This window comes from Rhinolophus ferrumequinum, chromosome 13, assembly GCF_004115265.2.
Source record: "Rhinolophus ferrumequinum isolate MPI-CBG mRhiFer1 chromosome 13, mRhiFer1_v1.p, whole genome shotgun sequence".
Classification (NCBI taxonomy): Eukaryota; Metazoa; Chordata; class Mammalia; order Chiroptera; family Rhinolophidae; genus Rhinolophus; species Rhinolophus ferrumequinum.
Window position 1 is genome coordinate 55722168 of NC_046296.1, and position 17272 is coordinate 55739439.

At 38.8% G+C, this 17272-nt stretch overlaps 1 protein-coding gene across 3 annotated transcripts; it reads left to right on the forward strand.

Moving 5' to 3' along the window:
* The first annotated feature begins 272 nt into the window (after positions 1–272).
* WDCP (WD repeat and coiled coil containing) lies at positions 273–12715 on the forward strand. Of its 3 annotated transcripts, none has more exons than XM_033125435.1 (4): positions 273–401; positions 4766–6602; positions 10737–10851; positions 12236–12715. In XM_033125435.1, exons 2-4 carry the CDS (start codon positions 4785–4787, stop codon positions 12367–12369), a joined length of 2067 nt encoding a protein of 688 aa, XP_032981326.1. In that variant the 5' UTR covers positions 273–401; positions 4766–4784; the 3' UTR covers positions 12370–12715. The 3 variants fall into 3 exon arrangements, with proteins under 3 accessions (XP_032981326.1, XP_032981327.1, XP_032981328.1); XM_033125436.1 differs by lacking the exon at positions 273–401 and adding an exon at positions 402–437; XM_033125437.1 differs by lacking the exon at positions 273–401 and adding an exon at positions 421–507.
* The last annotated feature ends 4557 nt before the right edge of the window (positions 12716–17272 follow it).

Consider the following 17272-nt stretch of genomic DNA (forward strand, 5'->3'; position numbering starts at 1 on the left):
TTTCTGAGGAAATTTTGTATTTTAAAGAGGTCCTCGACTCCTTCCCATCCCCGACTCCTCCTCCCCTCAAAAAAGGGTTAAGAAACCGTGTTGACTCTAGGGCTCCTGTACTCCTTCTTAGAATAAGAGAACCAATGAGAAGTCGGGGAAATGCTAAACCTCTTAAAGGAGAAATTGTGGCTGGCTTACGGTCGGTGGAGTTTCATGGGGACTACAACTCCCAGAGATCTGTGCGGCAAAGCCCGAGCTTATTCGCCGGTGGGACGGACCCTCTCCTAACGTGACATGGCAAAAGCCAATAGATAGAGCGCATTGCCGAGCTGTCCCGACCACCGCTGACCTATCAGAGGCCTTGGAGTCGATGCTTCCGGTACCTGGTGTGGACTTCGGATCCGAAGTGGGTGAGTCTGGGCGTTTTCCGGGGAGTGTGATTTTCGGTGAGGCCGTAAGACCAAAGCTATTTTGTCCCCACTGCTGCCCAGCCTGGCGGGTGTAGGAAGTCTGTGGGTGAGCGGGGAGGCAGGTGGAGGGACCGGCACTTGGGGGAAGGATGGGAGACACCCAGGTGTGCGGAGAGTACGGAAGAATGATGAGGGGCCTGCGTGCGAGGGTTGGCGGGTGCGGAGGAGCCTGGGTGGGTTTAAACGACTCAATATATTCCCTGTGACTCATGAGTGGCACTTCTAGGAACATATTCTAAGGAAGCTATCCAACATGAAGGAAATGCATTATGCATAAAGACCTGTATCACAGCGTTATTCATAATAGGATAAAGTTGGCTACAACCAGATGTCTTAACAGTAAGGCAAAATAATGTAACTTCAATGAATATTAAGTGACCCCTAAAAATAATTTACAAAACTTTTAAATAATACGGGAAAATGCTAATATACAATGTTAAGTGAAAAAATCGTGATATGAAATTGTACGGTGTAATTTAAAAAGCTTAACCAAAAGTGCATAGAAAAAAGTCTGAGGGGATGTAGTCAAACCATCTTTGGATAGATGGTTTTTAACCTTTCTTGTGTGTTAGTTTTTTAAAGTAAATGTAAAGAACTTGTAATTATTTTACAGTGGAAACACAATAAACTTAGACAAGCAAGTTGGGGGGTACGTACCTCTGTTTAAAGCTACTGAGAGTGCTCCAATTCACCTAAGTTCCTTGATTCTCACCATGAGTTTTTAAAGAAGATTCAAAATAGAGGAATTAAATGATCATAGACTAAGCACCAGGTCTTGGTTCTGGTCACCTCTCCCCTGAACTGAGTGGGCTTTTCTCTCCCTAAAACACCTACGGCTCCTGATTTAAGTTTTCTTAAAGTCTAAGGGTTCAGAGACCAACAGGTATACTCTTAGCTTGGGGCAAAATGTAAATATTTTTAAAGATACAAAATAATTGGAGACCTAAAGGTCATTTCAACCTTTCTCCTCTTGGCTCTGTGATCTTTCACAGTGAGGCTGTCCACTCCTTTGGCTTTAATTTCTAAATCCTTGACCTCTGACTGCCTAAGGTACCTTCTTACCCTATAGACATTTTAAGTGAAGCACATCTAATAAATGTATCACACACTACACATCCTTCTTACCTTTGAAGCATGTGTTGCCTTGTATAACTGTTAAGCTGTAAATGGTTTAACAGTTTCCCATGAAAAAAATTTGGGTGTCATCCTTAATTTGTCTTCCTCATTACTCTCGTCCTACTCGATATCATTATTCCATTTGCCTTAGAAATAGAATAGCTCTTGAATCTGGCCTTCTTTCTCTACTCAAGTATCTACAAACCTGGCTCACTTTCTTATTATGACCATCAAACTGTTTCATGCCCCCTTATTAAAGTTGTTGCTTTTCTTCTTTCTTAGGTCTGTCCTGCACATTGTCACATGTATGTGTGCTGGTTCCCCCAAATTTCCCAGCAGTCCCTGTATGATCAGGGAGATAAGGTTGGAAATGTATGTCAATATCAGATAACATAAGGCCTTAAATGCCTTGTTAAGACGTTTTGAAAGAATTTTTTATAGGTAGACTGTGGAAGCTCATCCAAAAGTATTTGAGCGGAACAACAAAATGACCAGAACTGTGGTATCTTTTCAAAGATAATTCTGTCCAACCATGCATAGTATCCAGGCTCTGTGGGAAAGAAGAGACTGGTATCAAGAGGACCTCTCCTGGTCCTACCATAAGGGAGAGGTGGTCAGAACCTGGACCAGCAATGGAGGAGAAAGGATCAGAGCAAATTGTTGTAATTATCATTAAGTTTTTGAGAAAAATATGCCAAATTTCTTGTTACTAAAGATGAAAATACTAAAATTCTTCTAAAACTCCAGTAACCTTATATTTGTTTTTCCCTTATTCGTAAATCCTTATCCTATGCTATCCCTGGCCGTACACACCCTCAGTGACATTAGCCTGACTTGGGTGGCTTAACACATGTAAGATGCCTTTGATATAATTAGTGCATTAGGAATTTTCTCCACCCATGAAAATGTATCATGCATTATTTAGCAATGAAAGTCTTTCAAAAGTACATAGGTAGATATTAGGGGAAACCATATATTATCTAATATAAGACCAGTGGGATAGAGATGGCACTTTTCTTCATTAGTAATGACAGGGGACGTATTTCTGCATTTGCAAGCCAGTAGAGAACCAGTTAATCAGACATTTTGTTCAGGAGCATAGCAGACCGTTCTTCATAGTGAAAGATTCCAAGAGCAGGGACAAAGCTAGCAAAGAGGTATGTTAAGTTTGTAATGAATATGGACAGGGCTAATATCAGCTATAATGTAAAGCCTAACATATATTTGAATAGTGGTGTAGTTCAGCAAAGAAGCCAGGAGGAGAGATGCAGATCTGAGAGAAATAAACATAGATGACAATTGAAAACATGAAAGTAGGTGACATTGGAAGGAAGGAAAAGAGAAAAGTGATGAGAATTGAGTACTAAACTTTTTGGCTCTATCCACATCTAGATAAAAATTGGATACAAGCAGAGCCCATAGTATGTGTGTAGCCAGCACTCATTCATGTGACAATGTGCAGGATACAGGAAAGAGAGAAGAAAAGGGACCAATCATTGAATACATTATGATACATACATACTATGGGACACCTTGTTGCTACTAATGCAGCTACTTAAAAGATTGAGGCCGATCTATATTACTGACGTGGAAAGGTGCATATGATTTAAAATAAATTAGTGAATAATATGTAACATATGATCCCTGTGGTAATCGGTCATTTTTTGAAAACACCTTCGAAATTTGGGGAGACTCTCCTTTTGTGTGAGTCTTGGTGGGAGGCAGAACACATCCCCTATTACAGAAGCCTATTACAGGGAGGGGGAAACCCTCCCTTGTCCCCCTCCTGGCTGCTAAAGCAGAGGGTATGTGAGCTGGTCTCAGGTGGTGGGAGGCTTCCCCACTTTCTGAATTTTAAGCAATTGCCATCAAGTGAGGGGTCAGTGAAATTAGAGTCTCCCCTGCTGATGAGTGGAGAGAGGCCACAGTGGTTTATCGCCTCACTGCAGTCCTGCTGGTTTTCTGAGCTTGGTTCTTGAGACTTCTTTTTTTGCTTCAGTTAGCCAGAGTGGTTTCTGTTGTTAATACCCAGGAACTCTGACTTATACCCCATTTTTTGTTTAAAGGAAAAAATTTAGCATATATAAAATCCTTTTTGTGTGTGTGTGTCTGTTTTGAAACGGTTTCTCTAACAGTTTCAAAGGCTGCACACCAAATTGTTAACAGTGCTATTGTCATGAACTTGAGCTTTGGGGGGTGGTAGGGGGTGGTAAAGAGAGGTTGGCATAGGGTAAGAGGAAATATTTTGTTTTACTTTAGGCAGTTCTGGTTTGCTTGAATTTCGTTGCAGAGAGCATGTACTTTAGTAATCTAAATATTTGAAAAAAACTTAAGAATGAAGAAGTTGAAGATAATACTTGCGTAACCTACTTTACATTATTGTGAAAGATTGTTGCAAGGAGCAAATGCAATAGGGAATGTGAAAATATTCTGGAAATTAAGTGTTATTTGAATATGATGAAGTAGAAATAGCAATAATGACTGGAGTGTCATTTCAGGATAGAGGTACAGGCCATTTTGAAGGGAGGTGAGGAAATGGGTGCTAGTAAAGTCAGGGATGTGCGTATCAGTTCTTCATTGATCTGGCAGTGAAAGAAGAATAGAAATTAGATGATGAAGGAGATTTTTCTCAACTTTTCAATTTGAAAATTCTCTTGCTTAAAAGTTGCAAGTACCGTAATATTGACATAGTCTCGATCTGGATTCAGCAGTTGTTAACATTTTGCTGCATTTGTTTTAGCTCGCTTTCTATATAAAATTTGGGTTGTTTGTTTGTTTGCTTGCTAAAGCATTTGAAAGTAGATTGTAGGCGTCATGACCCTTTATCCCAAACTTGAGCATGCATGTTTTAACAATAAGGACATTTTCCTACATAACCACAATATCATGGTCACACTTAAGAAAAGTATTAACTCTGCAATATCTTCTAATATCCATTCCATATTCCAGTGTCCCCGGTACTAAACAAATTTTTTTGTAGAAAATTTTATTTCCTCCATTTAAGATTCAAAGTTTATACATTGCATTTGCTTTTTATAGCTCAGTAGTCTCTTTTCATCTGCCACATTCCTCCTATCCTTTTATCCCCTCATAATATTGACCTGTGAAATGTGTAAGCCAGTCGTCCTACATTCTGGATTTGTCTGATTATGTTCTCAGGGTATAGCTTTCCTTTTTAATTATTTCAGATAACCTTTATCAGAAAGGATGGAATTGGGAAAAGGAAAACTTCTCAGGACTGGGCTCAATGCATTGTATCAAGCAATACACCCAATTCACGGCCTTGCCTGGACCGATGGGAATCAGGTAGTCCTGACTGATGTACAGCTTCACGGTGGAGAGGCCAAGTTTGGGGACTCAAAGGTCATTGGACATTTTGAACATGTGTATGGGGTGTCGTGGGCCCCACCTGGGACAGCTGACGTGCCCGCTCTGCTCGCTGTCCAGCACAAGCAGCATGTCACTGTGTGGCAGCTGTGTCCCCGTTCTACAGAGACAAGCCGATGGCTGATGTCTCAGACCTGTGAGATTAGAGAATCATCCGCGCTCCTGCCCCAGGGCTGTGTGTGGCACCCGAAGAGTGCTGTCCTGACTGTGCTCACTGCACTGGATGTCTCCATTTGCCACAATATTCACTGTGACAGTTCGCAGGTAAAAGCAGACCGCAATACCCAGGGCCTTATTCACTGTGCATGTTGGACCCAGGATGGCCAGAGGCTAGTGGTGGCAGTAGGCAGCAGCCTGCATTCTTATATTTGGGACAGTGCTCAGAAGACTCTCCATAGGTGCTCCTCCAGCTCAGTCTTTGATGTGGACAGCTGTGTGCGCTCCATCGGAGCCACTGTGGCCTCACAGGTCGCCATAGCCACCGAACTGCCACTAGCTAAGATCTGTGGCTTACATGCATCTGAAACTCTTGACGTTCCACCTAGTAGTGAAGACTCTTGTCTGTATACTTCACCAGTTTTTGATGATGTGCCCTCTGTGTGTCAGGGGGCAATCCCTTCTGAGACATCGGTGTCTCCCTTTTCTTCTTCCTCTTCAGATCCTCTGGATCTAACTCATATAATGTTCAATAGATCTAAGTCTGAGGGTAATGCTCTTATTTGTCTAAGAAAAAAGGACTACGTGACAGGAACTGGTCCAGATTCTTCACATTTGGTCCTTGTGACCTTTGAGGACGAGGTTACCCAGACCAGAAAAGTCACCATTCCAGGCATTCTGGTTCCTGATCTAATAGCGTTTAATCTTAAAGCGCAGGTCGTGGCAGTGGCTTCCAATACATGTAATACAATTTTTATCTATTCTGTCATTCCATCGTTTATGCCAAACATCCAGCAAATTCATTTAGAGAGTAGTGAAAGACCCAAAGGCATATGCTTCTTGACAGATAAATTATTATTAATTTTGGTAGGAAAACAAAAATCCACTGATTTGACATTTCTTCCTTCTTCAAAGTCTGATGAGTATGTCATACGCTTGATTGTTAGAGAAGTAATGTTGGAAGAGGAGTTTCCAGTGACATTGAAAGAAAACCTGAGTGGCTACTCTACTTTCAGCTCTCTGTTAAACAAAGCGGAGAGAAAAAAGCTCATTGAAAATCTTTCCCCAGATTTTTGTCACATAAACAGAGGGCTCTTGTTAACAGCTAATAACAGTAGTCAAAGTGGAAGGCCCGGGGGTACCCTTATTCAAGAAATCAAAAGGCCTCCCTCCAGTGTCTGTGATGGCTCCATAGCCCTGGAAACTCTAGATGCTGAGCCTGTGAACAGGTCAGTAACACCGCCCAGACCCAGCAGCACACCAGACCACACCAGCACCCCGGAACCTCCTAATTTCCCTCAAAGAGAGAACTTACAAAGGGGAATTTATCAGCTCTCTAAGGAACTGGAAATTATATCTAGGAACCTGACTGAAGTCCAGCGATGTCTTTCTGAACTCACAGACTTCCGACATAATGGAAAGAAATCTTCTCCAGTGTATCCACTCTCACAGGATCTGCCTTATGTCCACATCACTTACCAGGTAATACCTCCTTGGAGGAGCTACCCCAGTACATAAAAGCTTCTGCAGCCAGTGGGTACTGCCAGAAAAATTAATTGGTGAGGAAGATGGTGTTCTAGTTGAACTGGACATGTTGTAACAGGCAAGTTGTTAATACCTTTCCAGGTTGGTTGCCTGCCAACCACTTGGACACACATAGCAGTATACACTGATTTCATCAAATGTATGGTGTGAAAACATGAGTGAGTGCACTTATTCTGGCAGTTTATATTTAGAAAAAGATTTTTTTTAATCGTGCTATTTCATTGTGAAAATTTTTCCTTCTGTAGTGCAGACCCTCTCATTTATAAGAAAGGTTATATTTATTTAAAAATTTTAATATGTCTATTTATGCATGCACATGCACATATATAATATTACATAAATGGGATCGTGTCATATCTGTGTTTATCAGGAACACTTCCCTTCCCCATGGAACTTGGCTCTGTTCCTCCCCCTTTAACTAGCAGCTTAATGTGGATCCTTCCATAGTTTACTTCACACGCTTACAGTCTTACACAGACTGATCTTTGTACAGTAGATATACAGGTGGGGGGTGGCTTGTTACTGTTTTTACAAAAATAGGGTCGTGTGGTGCACTCTTTACTTCATGCTGAGAGTGTGCTGTTTATTCAGCCTTTCCCTTGTTGATGGGCATTCACTTTGTTTTCAGTTCTTAGCCTCTCCACATAGTGCTGCAATAGTATTCTTGTATGTATCCATTTGTATCTGTACTTTTATTTCTGTTGGGTTGGTTCCCAGAAGTGGAAGTGCAATTTGAATATGTTTCTACTTTTAAAAGAGCTGCCAGATTGCGTTTCAGCTAACAGTGTATGGTCCTGCTCGGCAGCAACCTGTAAGGCTGTCCTTTCCTTCACATCCCCATGAATCCCATAACAATGTGAAGTGGTATTTCACTTTTATTAATTTCTTTTTCTTTTACTGTTAGTGAATTTGAGTACATATGTCTTCATGTTTTGGGGCCAGTGAATGAATTGCCTATAGTTCATTTTTTCCTATTGGGTTATCCATACAAGAGGTTTTTGTATATTGCAGAAATTAATATATATGTAATAGTGTAGATTTTCTTGCGCCATCCTGTTGTTTTAGTTTTTACATTTACGTTTTTAATATTTAATTAAATTTTTGTGTATGAGCCAGCGTTAGATAGCCAGTTGTGCTAGCAGCATTATTAAAAATCTACCTTTATCTCACTGAACTTGATCTATCACATTTATCATATATAAACTTATCTCTACTGGAGTCTAATTCTGGATTCTCTATATTGTAGCTATTGCAGTGCTAATTTCTTTACCTAGAACTTTATCAGTGCCACACAGATTTGATTACTGCAGACATCTTCTCTTTAAAAGATATTATATTTGCAGAAAGTTGATAGTGAAATCAGTGATCAATAACATGTAAGTTACTATTTAAATAATGGTCAAGAAGAGGTATTTTAATTCATTTTTTTCTTTAAACTACTACTGTTTGGCCCACTCAAGGATGAAAGTTTTTAAAAGAACCAAAGAATAGTTTAAAACAGTTACATATGAAAAAATTGAAACACATAATAAAATGCATTTTTATTAAGAAAAAATTGTTGAGGCGGCGGTTGGTTAGAGCGTGGTGCTCTTAACAACAAGGTTGCCGATTCCATCCCCACATGGGTCACTGTGAGCTGCGCCCTCCACAACTAGATTGAAACAACTGCTTGACTTGGAGCTGATGGGTCCTGGAAAAACACACTTAAAAAATTTTTAAAAAAATTTGTAAACATATAGGAAGACTACATAATGAAATCCTGTATTACCTAGATTTAACAGTTGTTAACATTTTGCCATAATCGCTTCATATTTTTTGTTTTCTAAAATAGTTTAAGTAGAGATATGGTATTATATCCATGAATATTTCAGGATGCTGCTGTAAAATGTAAGCACATTGGCTTTAATAAGTACAGTCCCATTATCACATGTGATAACATTATCTAATATCTAATACCTAGTCTTTAGTCAAATTCCCCCAATTCTCCCCAAAACCAGTTAAATCACAAACTAGCTAAAAATCAGTTAAATCGCTGATTAAAATTTTTTTCAAACTAATTTTACAACTATGTTAAGAATCTTAGTTATATCATGTACCAGAGGTAATTAAAACACATGTTTATAAACATTTAATATCTCAAGTGTAGATTTTTGAAGAGGATTTTTGTCACATTGTCTTCATCTAAACCAGTTATTTAAATGGTTTTCTATAAATACATGAAGTTTTTTGTATATTTTCAGTAAATAGATTTTTTAATTTTTTTAAATTATAGTATTTACAAATGTGAAATTTAGTTTGGATTTTTTTCCTTCTATGACTTTTTAAATAAGTTTTTCTTTTTCCTTTTTTATTTCTATTTCTCTTTTTGAATAGGTAATTCATTTGTTTGTTTTAAAAAGCAAAACAGTATTTTAATAAAAAGATATATACTGGGAGTTTTACTCGCACCCCATCTCTGTTTAATGTGCTGTACTCACCCCCTAATTGGTAACATTGTCATTTCTTCATGCAGACACTAGCAGATCTTCCTATATATTTTTATTTCCTCTTTTGTTACACAAAAGGTATCTAGAGTTCTGCATCTTTCTTTTTCCATTTAATAATATGCGTATATTCTCAAGAACTCTCCATATCAGCATACAGAGCTTTTTCGGTTTTTTTTTTTTACAGCTGCACAGTATTTTTTCCCCTAATTACAAAAGTAATATGTGCTTATTGAGAAAAAAAATTTAACCCATATCATATTGGAATAATTAATGTTGAAAGTAAAAATATTCCATAACCTAACCCTTAGAGAAAACCGCAGATATCGTTAGTTGTGAGTAATTCTGTATTTTTTTCTATCAAACAATAACATATCTTTCTATTTTTTTTAAACACTTGTAAATGTGAAATTCTGTATTTTTTTAAGTAAAAGAAATGTGCTTTTTTTTTGCCTTTTCAATCCCTCACTTTCTCAGTTTATAATAAACAGCTGTTATCAGTAATTACCTCTGAAGGGTAGAATTTGGGGAACTTAACTTTCTGCATTATAAAGTTACGTTTTACTCTCTTATATTGAATATATGTAATCCTTTTGTAATGAGAAAAAGAAAAGGAAAACAAAATAATCAGAAGCAAGGAAGAGTTTCCCCTATAATTTCTGAAGCCACATTTCGTGAGTTTAAGTAAATGATTAGTTGTTTGTAGCCCTTATACTTTATTAACGTGACATCTTTTAAAATGTTGCTAGTAGACATATTCTTTGAGTTCATCCTGCAGCAAGTGTAGTACAGTTTATCTTTCATCATTGAAAATATTTCTCAGCAGTCAAAAAATGAGTGGTGATAATTTGAACAGCAAAATAAGTTAGACATATAATTTACTAATAAAACTCTCCTTCAAATGCTTACATGAAGATACTGTTTCAAATAATACATAATTAGAAGTTATATTTTTTTATTCTATGTTTATTCTATGATTATACCTTTAGACTCTTAACATGACTTAAATTAGAGCTGTAATTATTTTATATTTTCTTTCTCTAAGGATATTTGAAACCATTTTTAAAGAGAGTTAATGTTTAATACGACTTTTTAAAATTTAAAAATCATTTTCATTTGTACTTTTTCTAAGCTAGGTAAATTTTGACCAGTTTGTTTACTTGTGCAAGTCCTGTACTACTCTACCACTTAGGGCAGTCTTTCTTGGCATATTTTTCCCCATTAAAGAAAACATGAGGTTTCATAGTTATACCCAAAATAGCCAAGCACCTGTTCCTCACCATCAGCTTGTGCCTCTCAGGTAGCCATCCACCATCCTGCTATTAGTCAGATCCTAGGAAAGCCAGTTCCTGGTGATAAAGACAGAACCCTAGGGAAAAAGCCGAGCAAACTCAAGAGTAAATCAGGAGTTCTGTGTCGTTCTGACCCTTTGGTTGTGTTAAATAATGCAGCAAAAAGCTCCTTATATAAAACTGAAGTCTAATAGCTAAAGATTTTAAAAAAAACTATTTACATTTTCTATTCTTAAGAAATGGTAACTCCATTGCTTCTGCAGTTGGTTTAACAACGTTTATTTTTATTTTTGAAGAAATCTTTTTGTGTAGGTTCTGTTCAAAAAAGAGATGTGCTTCTCTGCAATGGCAAACTAAGACTCAGTACGGTTCAGCAGACTTTTGACCTCTATCTTATTGAAATGCTGCATGGTAGGTAAAATTCAGCGATTCACCCTACCCAACACCCCCTCCCTCCACCATCTATTTTGTAACCTTCACTGGTAATGAAAATGATGTGTACCGACCATTCAGTGTTCACCAGACGACCATTCAGTGTTCACCAGACAGCTAACAAGTATTATGAATTATCCACTATATTCCTAAGCCTATTATATACCCATAATGTATTATACACCAAACACATGGTAAATACAAATTCTTCTCTTAAGGAACTTACAGCCTAGCTGGAAAACCTAATGCACATGAAAAACTAGAAAAGAGTTACAAAGCCACATATAACAACTAGCAAAGAAATGACATAAAACCTTATATATACCGGTCGCACTAAAGCATAAAGATGATAGCGGCATTGGAGAATATTCCTTAAAGGAGTGGTTTTAATGTTCAGCAAACATGTGGACACGAAGGACACTCGTAGATGGCGAGGGACTGACCGTCATGCCCACGTTACATCAGATGGTTGTTTTCTTAGCCTCTCATTCTTGTCACAGTAGCCACTACATTGAACATAAAATTTCGTTTCATTTTTCCCCCTTAACAGTGTAGCATCTGCATTTTTCTATTTTGACACATACATTTATGAGACTACTTCATAATTGTACTTGTACCGGGTGGGGTTAATATTCTATTCTGAGTATACCATATTATACTTTGCTGTCTTTTCTTTGACACTTAGGTGGGTCCCAAATTTGTCACCATTATAAATAACAGTAATAAAAACCTCTCTGCATATTTCACATGTTGTTTTTTGGAAAGTATAGATTTTCAGAAGTAAAATTATAGGGTCAAAAGGTAAGACAGTAGACTTGAAAGAAGCAGAGAAGGTCCAGGTGTGTGTTATGCTAGTGGCCTTTGTTTCCCTGGAACACAGCATTCAGGATTACCTGGGCCATTCTAGTCGAGCTCTAGTCACCTCCACCTCCTTGGGTGACTAGAGGTTTGAATGGATGTAAAGAATAAAAAGGTTCCTCCAGAGAGTGGCTGTTCCCAACTTCACATATTTTCTGGAGAAACTGCTTAACGGCATGTAGATAAGGTGGGGATACTTCACACACGACCCCTAATGTGTGCGGACACAAGCTCATGCATATCGCTGAGTAATAAATGCCTCGCCTGAGTGAAAATGTGTGTCCCTTCGCTATGCCTACGGCATCAACACCCTTCCTGCCATGTAAGCAGCCCCTACGTGACACTCAGTTCTTCCATCTCCACATTCTCTGTGAAGTCTTGTGACGATCAGGTTCACTGTCGTCAACTACTATATTCTTCCCCTCAAAAAGTCACCTTTGTTGTTTTTCTTTATAGAATAAGGTGAGATATCCTAAATTGCCTATGTGTTTATTTTACTTTGCAGACTCCCGCTGGATCCTTCTCTCTACTGATAGTGAAGGCTTCATCCCACTAACTTTCACAGCCACACAGGAAATAATCATAAGAGATGGCAGCCCCATGTCAAATGTTTTCAGAGACTCTGTCTCAGAGTCTTGATTCCATTCCTTGTGTTTAAGTCTTCAGAGACGTTACTGCCCAAAGTTTAGACACCACTGGCTGTTCTAACCAGTTAGGCAGTAAGGCCTGATGTTTTCTTGTAGAGCATTTGCTGCGTCGCTGTTCAGATGAGACCATTGCAAACAAGATCTGTGTATCGCCGTGGACTCCACAGCTGGGATTTGCACTGTTGCACAGAGGTGCCGCGCTTGCCATGATTGGCTCAGCTGCCTTTCCCTCCATTCCCCCAGGCGGAGGCTCACTGCTCTGTAGCAGAGCTCCGTCTTGGTTAGATGGCTCAGAAAGTGGTGGTTTATGTATTCATGACTGTGTGGTTTTTTTCTAAGGGCAGAATTCCCAGAAGAAAACAATATTATGGTGCCAAATGGATTGTGTTTTACGGTTTTTCCGAGGCTTTGTCCCTTGCCCAAAACTATGTTAAAGCTGTCTTAGAAGCACTTCAAAGGTACCTCAGCATTGTCTAGATCTTTCTCTTGGCTTAAAGATGAGGGTAAGGAGTGCTGGAGCACATACGTGCCATCATGACCTTTTTACCCCCAAACTGGCAGGAATCAGCAGAGCTCAAAGGAAGACAAAACAAAAAACACACAACAAACCCAATTGACTTCTGCTCCCAGGGCTACCAAGAACAGGAAATAGTTCTATCGTTGGCTGGACCTCCTAGAATTTAAACCTAATCCACTTGCTTCCTTAGAAAATTCTGGCTGTAAAAGGTCCAGAAACTCCTACAAACCGGCCCTGGGCAGATTTCAATGACATTTCAAGTGCTTTGACCCCTCTGGGCCCCATGTCCCATGTAAGCATGTGCTGGTGTTACCAGTGCAATGCCCAGCACTGGTGAGGTCTAAGGCATGGTTTTGTGCTGTTGCCACTCTGATTTTCTCCCTGAAACACCTTTTTTTAGTTTGAGGATTATAAAAATCTACCTTTCTCCTTGTAATCAACTTTTTTAGTTAAATTGTCACTTTAATTTTGATATTTTTATTTTCCCTCGATTGCAGTCTTAGAGACCAGAATCGTCGGTGAGAGAAAGTATTTCAGAAAGTTAGACATCTCACTGAATCTGAGGTAGTTCTAAAAAGTACTAGTTATTATAATTATGGGCTAAAGTGCCAGCTTAGTATGGTGGAAAGATCCCTAATTCCAACTTCACATAGACACAGCACTTCTCATTGCTTTCAAACACAATTATAAATTACAATTACTGCAGCATAACCAATTGATCACTGTGTGGCTGGCTAGTCAGGGCACATCTACAGATACATTTTTCAGCCATAGAAGCCCCATTAGCACACAGGCATTTCCCCCCTTCCCTTTAAAATTATCTGGAAAGAAATATTTTGTACCCTTGGGGACTCCTATCTGCCTGTTACAGTTTGTGAAGATGAAGCTGGGATAGGAAAGAAGTGAAGAAAGGCCCATTTTGTGGTTCAAATGCATTAGAGAGCTGCTGGGATAATGGAAGTGGAGGCCTCTTGTCTGTAATCAGTTGCCTGAGAGCAGTGGCTGAGGACAGCCTGGGGCCTGGTTCCACTTGCGAAGGAAGCGTCTGGGTGGGATGAAAGCACTCGACTGTGAAGCCTAAAGAGGGGGCCTGAGGGACCCTGGAATAATCAGAATCCTGTGATGAGCCTTCAATAAAATCACTCATGGGTGATGTGGCCGTTGTGAGTGTTTTGATGGTATTTTCTTTGTGATTATTGCTGGTATACAGAAATATTCTAGGTTTCATGTATGTGTGCTTTGTCTCCGTATTTCTTCTGGTGGACAGTCCAAGATAGAAATTATTTTGTTCTTTACAACAAATCTGATTCCATGACAACTGTCATAAAAAAGATGTTTCCTTGGCCTCTGGTATTATTATAGTCATTGGAACAATAAAAGACAATCCGGTATTTGCTGGCTTTGGAGACAGGGAGAGAAGAACTAGATTCTTTAAATTATTGTTTAATGTTACATTGAGAATATTTTGCATAAGGAAAGATATTATTTACAAATCCCATTGTGGGCCCAAATTTTTCTGAATTTTGTGTGGGTGTTATTTGATGCATTTAGTGGATATAAAGTACAGGAAGGCTCAGCAATAAAATGAAACACCTACCACCTAGTTTAGGAACCAGAACATTATAAGACACTGCTCAAATTCCACGTGTGCCCCTCCTGGATCATTCCCCATAGGGGTAATTCCACCCCCGAGTTAGCTAAGCTCTCCACTGTTGTAATTACCATTTTTCATTCCTTTTCTTTCTTTTTAAAAAGGAAGTTCATCACAAGTGAACAACTTGGCCTAAACAATGTAATGTTTATTTTCCCTTGTCTTTGAGCTTTATACAATGGTATTATATCATTTATAGTCTTCTGTGATGTGCTTTTTTTTTCCCACTCAATATTGTTACTAAGATTCATACTTGTTATGTGTATGTTCTGTTACTTTCACTGCTTTGAGTTACTACAATTTACCCATTATCCTGCTGTGCCCAAATCCAAAAAACATTTTGGATTTTTCTCTGGTTTTGTTTTTGCAATTGTAAACAATATTGCTTTGAATATCCTTGTTAAATATCTCCTGATACAAGTGTTCGAAAAGTCTCTCTAGGGTCTTTTACTTAGATACGGAATTGATGGAGCACAGGGTTTGTGTCAATTCAGATTATTTTCCAAGGTGGTTATGCCAGTAGCAGTGTACCAGAGCTTCGATTGTTCTAAATGCTCAAGGCTTCTTAATTTATGACACTCTAGTAGTTTTAAATGGTTTTCGTTGATGTTCTAATTTTCACTTCTGGACCACCAATGAAACTAAGCATCTTTCATGTGTTTATTGGCCATTCGAGTTTTCTCTTTTGCAAAATGCCTGTATGTCTCCCTTGCCCAAATTCCTATTGGGTTGTCTTTTTCTTGATGAGTTGTAAGGATTTTTTAATCAACATTCTGTTGGGTACCTAAGGGGACCCTCTGTACATCTCCCGTTTTCTCTGTATTTAGCTCACTCCTCTCCACTGTCCTGTCCTTTAAACTCTAGCCACTTTGGTCTCCCCAAACTCATCTCAGCTCCGGGAGTGCTCTGGGCTCCAAACTCTTCACTGTTACTTGGAAACTCTCAAGGCAGTGAGCTGGGGCAGGCATCTGATTCACCGCATTTGTTTCCCATCTTGCAGACATGGTTCCTTCGTTGCCTGATGCTCAGTGTCTTGCAAACTGTAGTTTCATACATCCTGTCCAGGTTTTCTTATTGTTTCAGTCAAGAGGCTAGATCTGGTCTCTGGTACTCCGTCATGACCAGAAGCAGAAGCCTTTGCACATCTTGTTCATTTATTCCTAGGTACTCTATATTTTTTGTTGCTGCTATTAAAGATACCTTTTAAAAATTGTGTTTTATAACTGTTGCTGGCATATAAGAGTGCACCTTGTTTTTGTCCATTTTATATCCAACTACCTTGCTATGTACTCTCTTACTAATTCTAATAATTTACCTGTAGATTCTTTGCGGTTTTCTATGTAGGCAATAGTATCATTTACAAATACTGATAATTTTGTTTCTTCTTTCTGATTCTTACACTATTACCTTACTGCACTGGCTAGATCTCCTGATGTTGAACAGAAGCAGTGGCAGTGGGTACCTTGGCCTTATTCCTGACATCGCTGCTAAGAATGGTGTTTGCTACAGGTTTTTAGTAGATATCCTTTTTCAGATTTAAAATTTTTCTTCTATGAGTACCTTTATTATTGAATGGGTGTTAGGTTTTTATCAAATGATTCTGTTTCAAGATTATACTTTTTTTTCCTCCTTTAATCAGTTAATGTGGTCAGTCTCGCCTGATAGATTCTTCTAACATTAAACAAATCTTGCATTCTTGGAATAAACCCAGTATGTTCATGATTATCTATTTTTCAGACATTGCCAGACTCAGTTTGCTTATATTTTGTTTAGGATTCTTGCTTCTATGTTCATGAGTAAGATTAGCCTATAAATTTCCTTTGTTTTTTACTTGCCTAGTTTTGGTGTCCAGCTTATTCTGGCCTGGTATAAGTTGCAGAATATGTCTTTCTCTGTTCCCTGGAAGAGATTTCATGAGATAGGAAGGATCCTTGATTGAAAGTTTGATAGAACTGTGTAAAATCATTTGAATTTGGTGTTTTCTTTGTGGGAATGTTTTAAAATACTTATTTCATTCCTTTAATATTTATGGGACCATGTAGGATTTCTGTATATTTATACCCACACACATCTATACTCAATTCTGTTACAATGCTTGTTTTGAAAACACAAATTTGTTCTAACGCAGTTGCTGTATTAGGGAACAATTAGAGCATAACATGAATTTCCTGTTGCTTATCCACCACTTTTGTCCTGAAGAAACACTAGGCAAACACAGAAAACACAGAAAACTGTACCCAGCTGAACTGAGTCCCGTAGGAATACAGAAACATACACACACATCAGCATCTAGCAAGCAGTTATGTCAGTTCACTCTGTTATGAGCCACACCCATCCATATCTCGTGTTACACTTTCTGTCCAGCCTCAGATAGCTTCTGCCATTTGGTAACAACCCACAAGCTGCAACCCTTTCTTTCTGTTGCTTAGTCCACACTCAGTGTATATGGGGATGAGGCGGTGGGGTGAATAGGGAGAGAGGAAACTAAGAAGACACTAGGTTTTGGGGTTTGGGTGACTGGATAGATGCCCGCATAATTTACTGAAAACGCAGGAGGTAGAACGAGTATGGGGAGAAGACGATGGGTCCATTTTGGACACAAGACGTCTGAACTGCCTGAAGAACCCTCAGAGGGGCATCTGATCTTTGGCTCTGAGGATCTGAAGGTCAGCAGAGAGCTCAGGACGGGAAATCGAATGGTGTGTAGGTGGTGATGGTAGATGAGGT

What these genes read in the sequence shown, in the direction of transcription:
- WDCP (XM_033125435.1), top strand. Translation starts at nt 4,785, where the DNA reads ATGGAATTGGGAAAAGGAAAACTTCTCAGGACTGGGCTCAATGCATTG. An exon ending in ATGTCCACATCACTTACCAG is followed by an intron (nt 6,603 to 10,736) that starts GTAATACCTCCT and finishes TTATTTTTGAAG; the next exon opens with AAATCTTTTTGTGTAGGTTC. An exon ending in TCTTATTGAAATGCTGCATG is followed by an intron (nt 10,852 to 12,235) that starts GTAGGTAAAATT and finishes TTTACTTTGCAG; the next exon opens with ACTCCCGCTGGATCCTTCTC.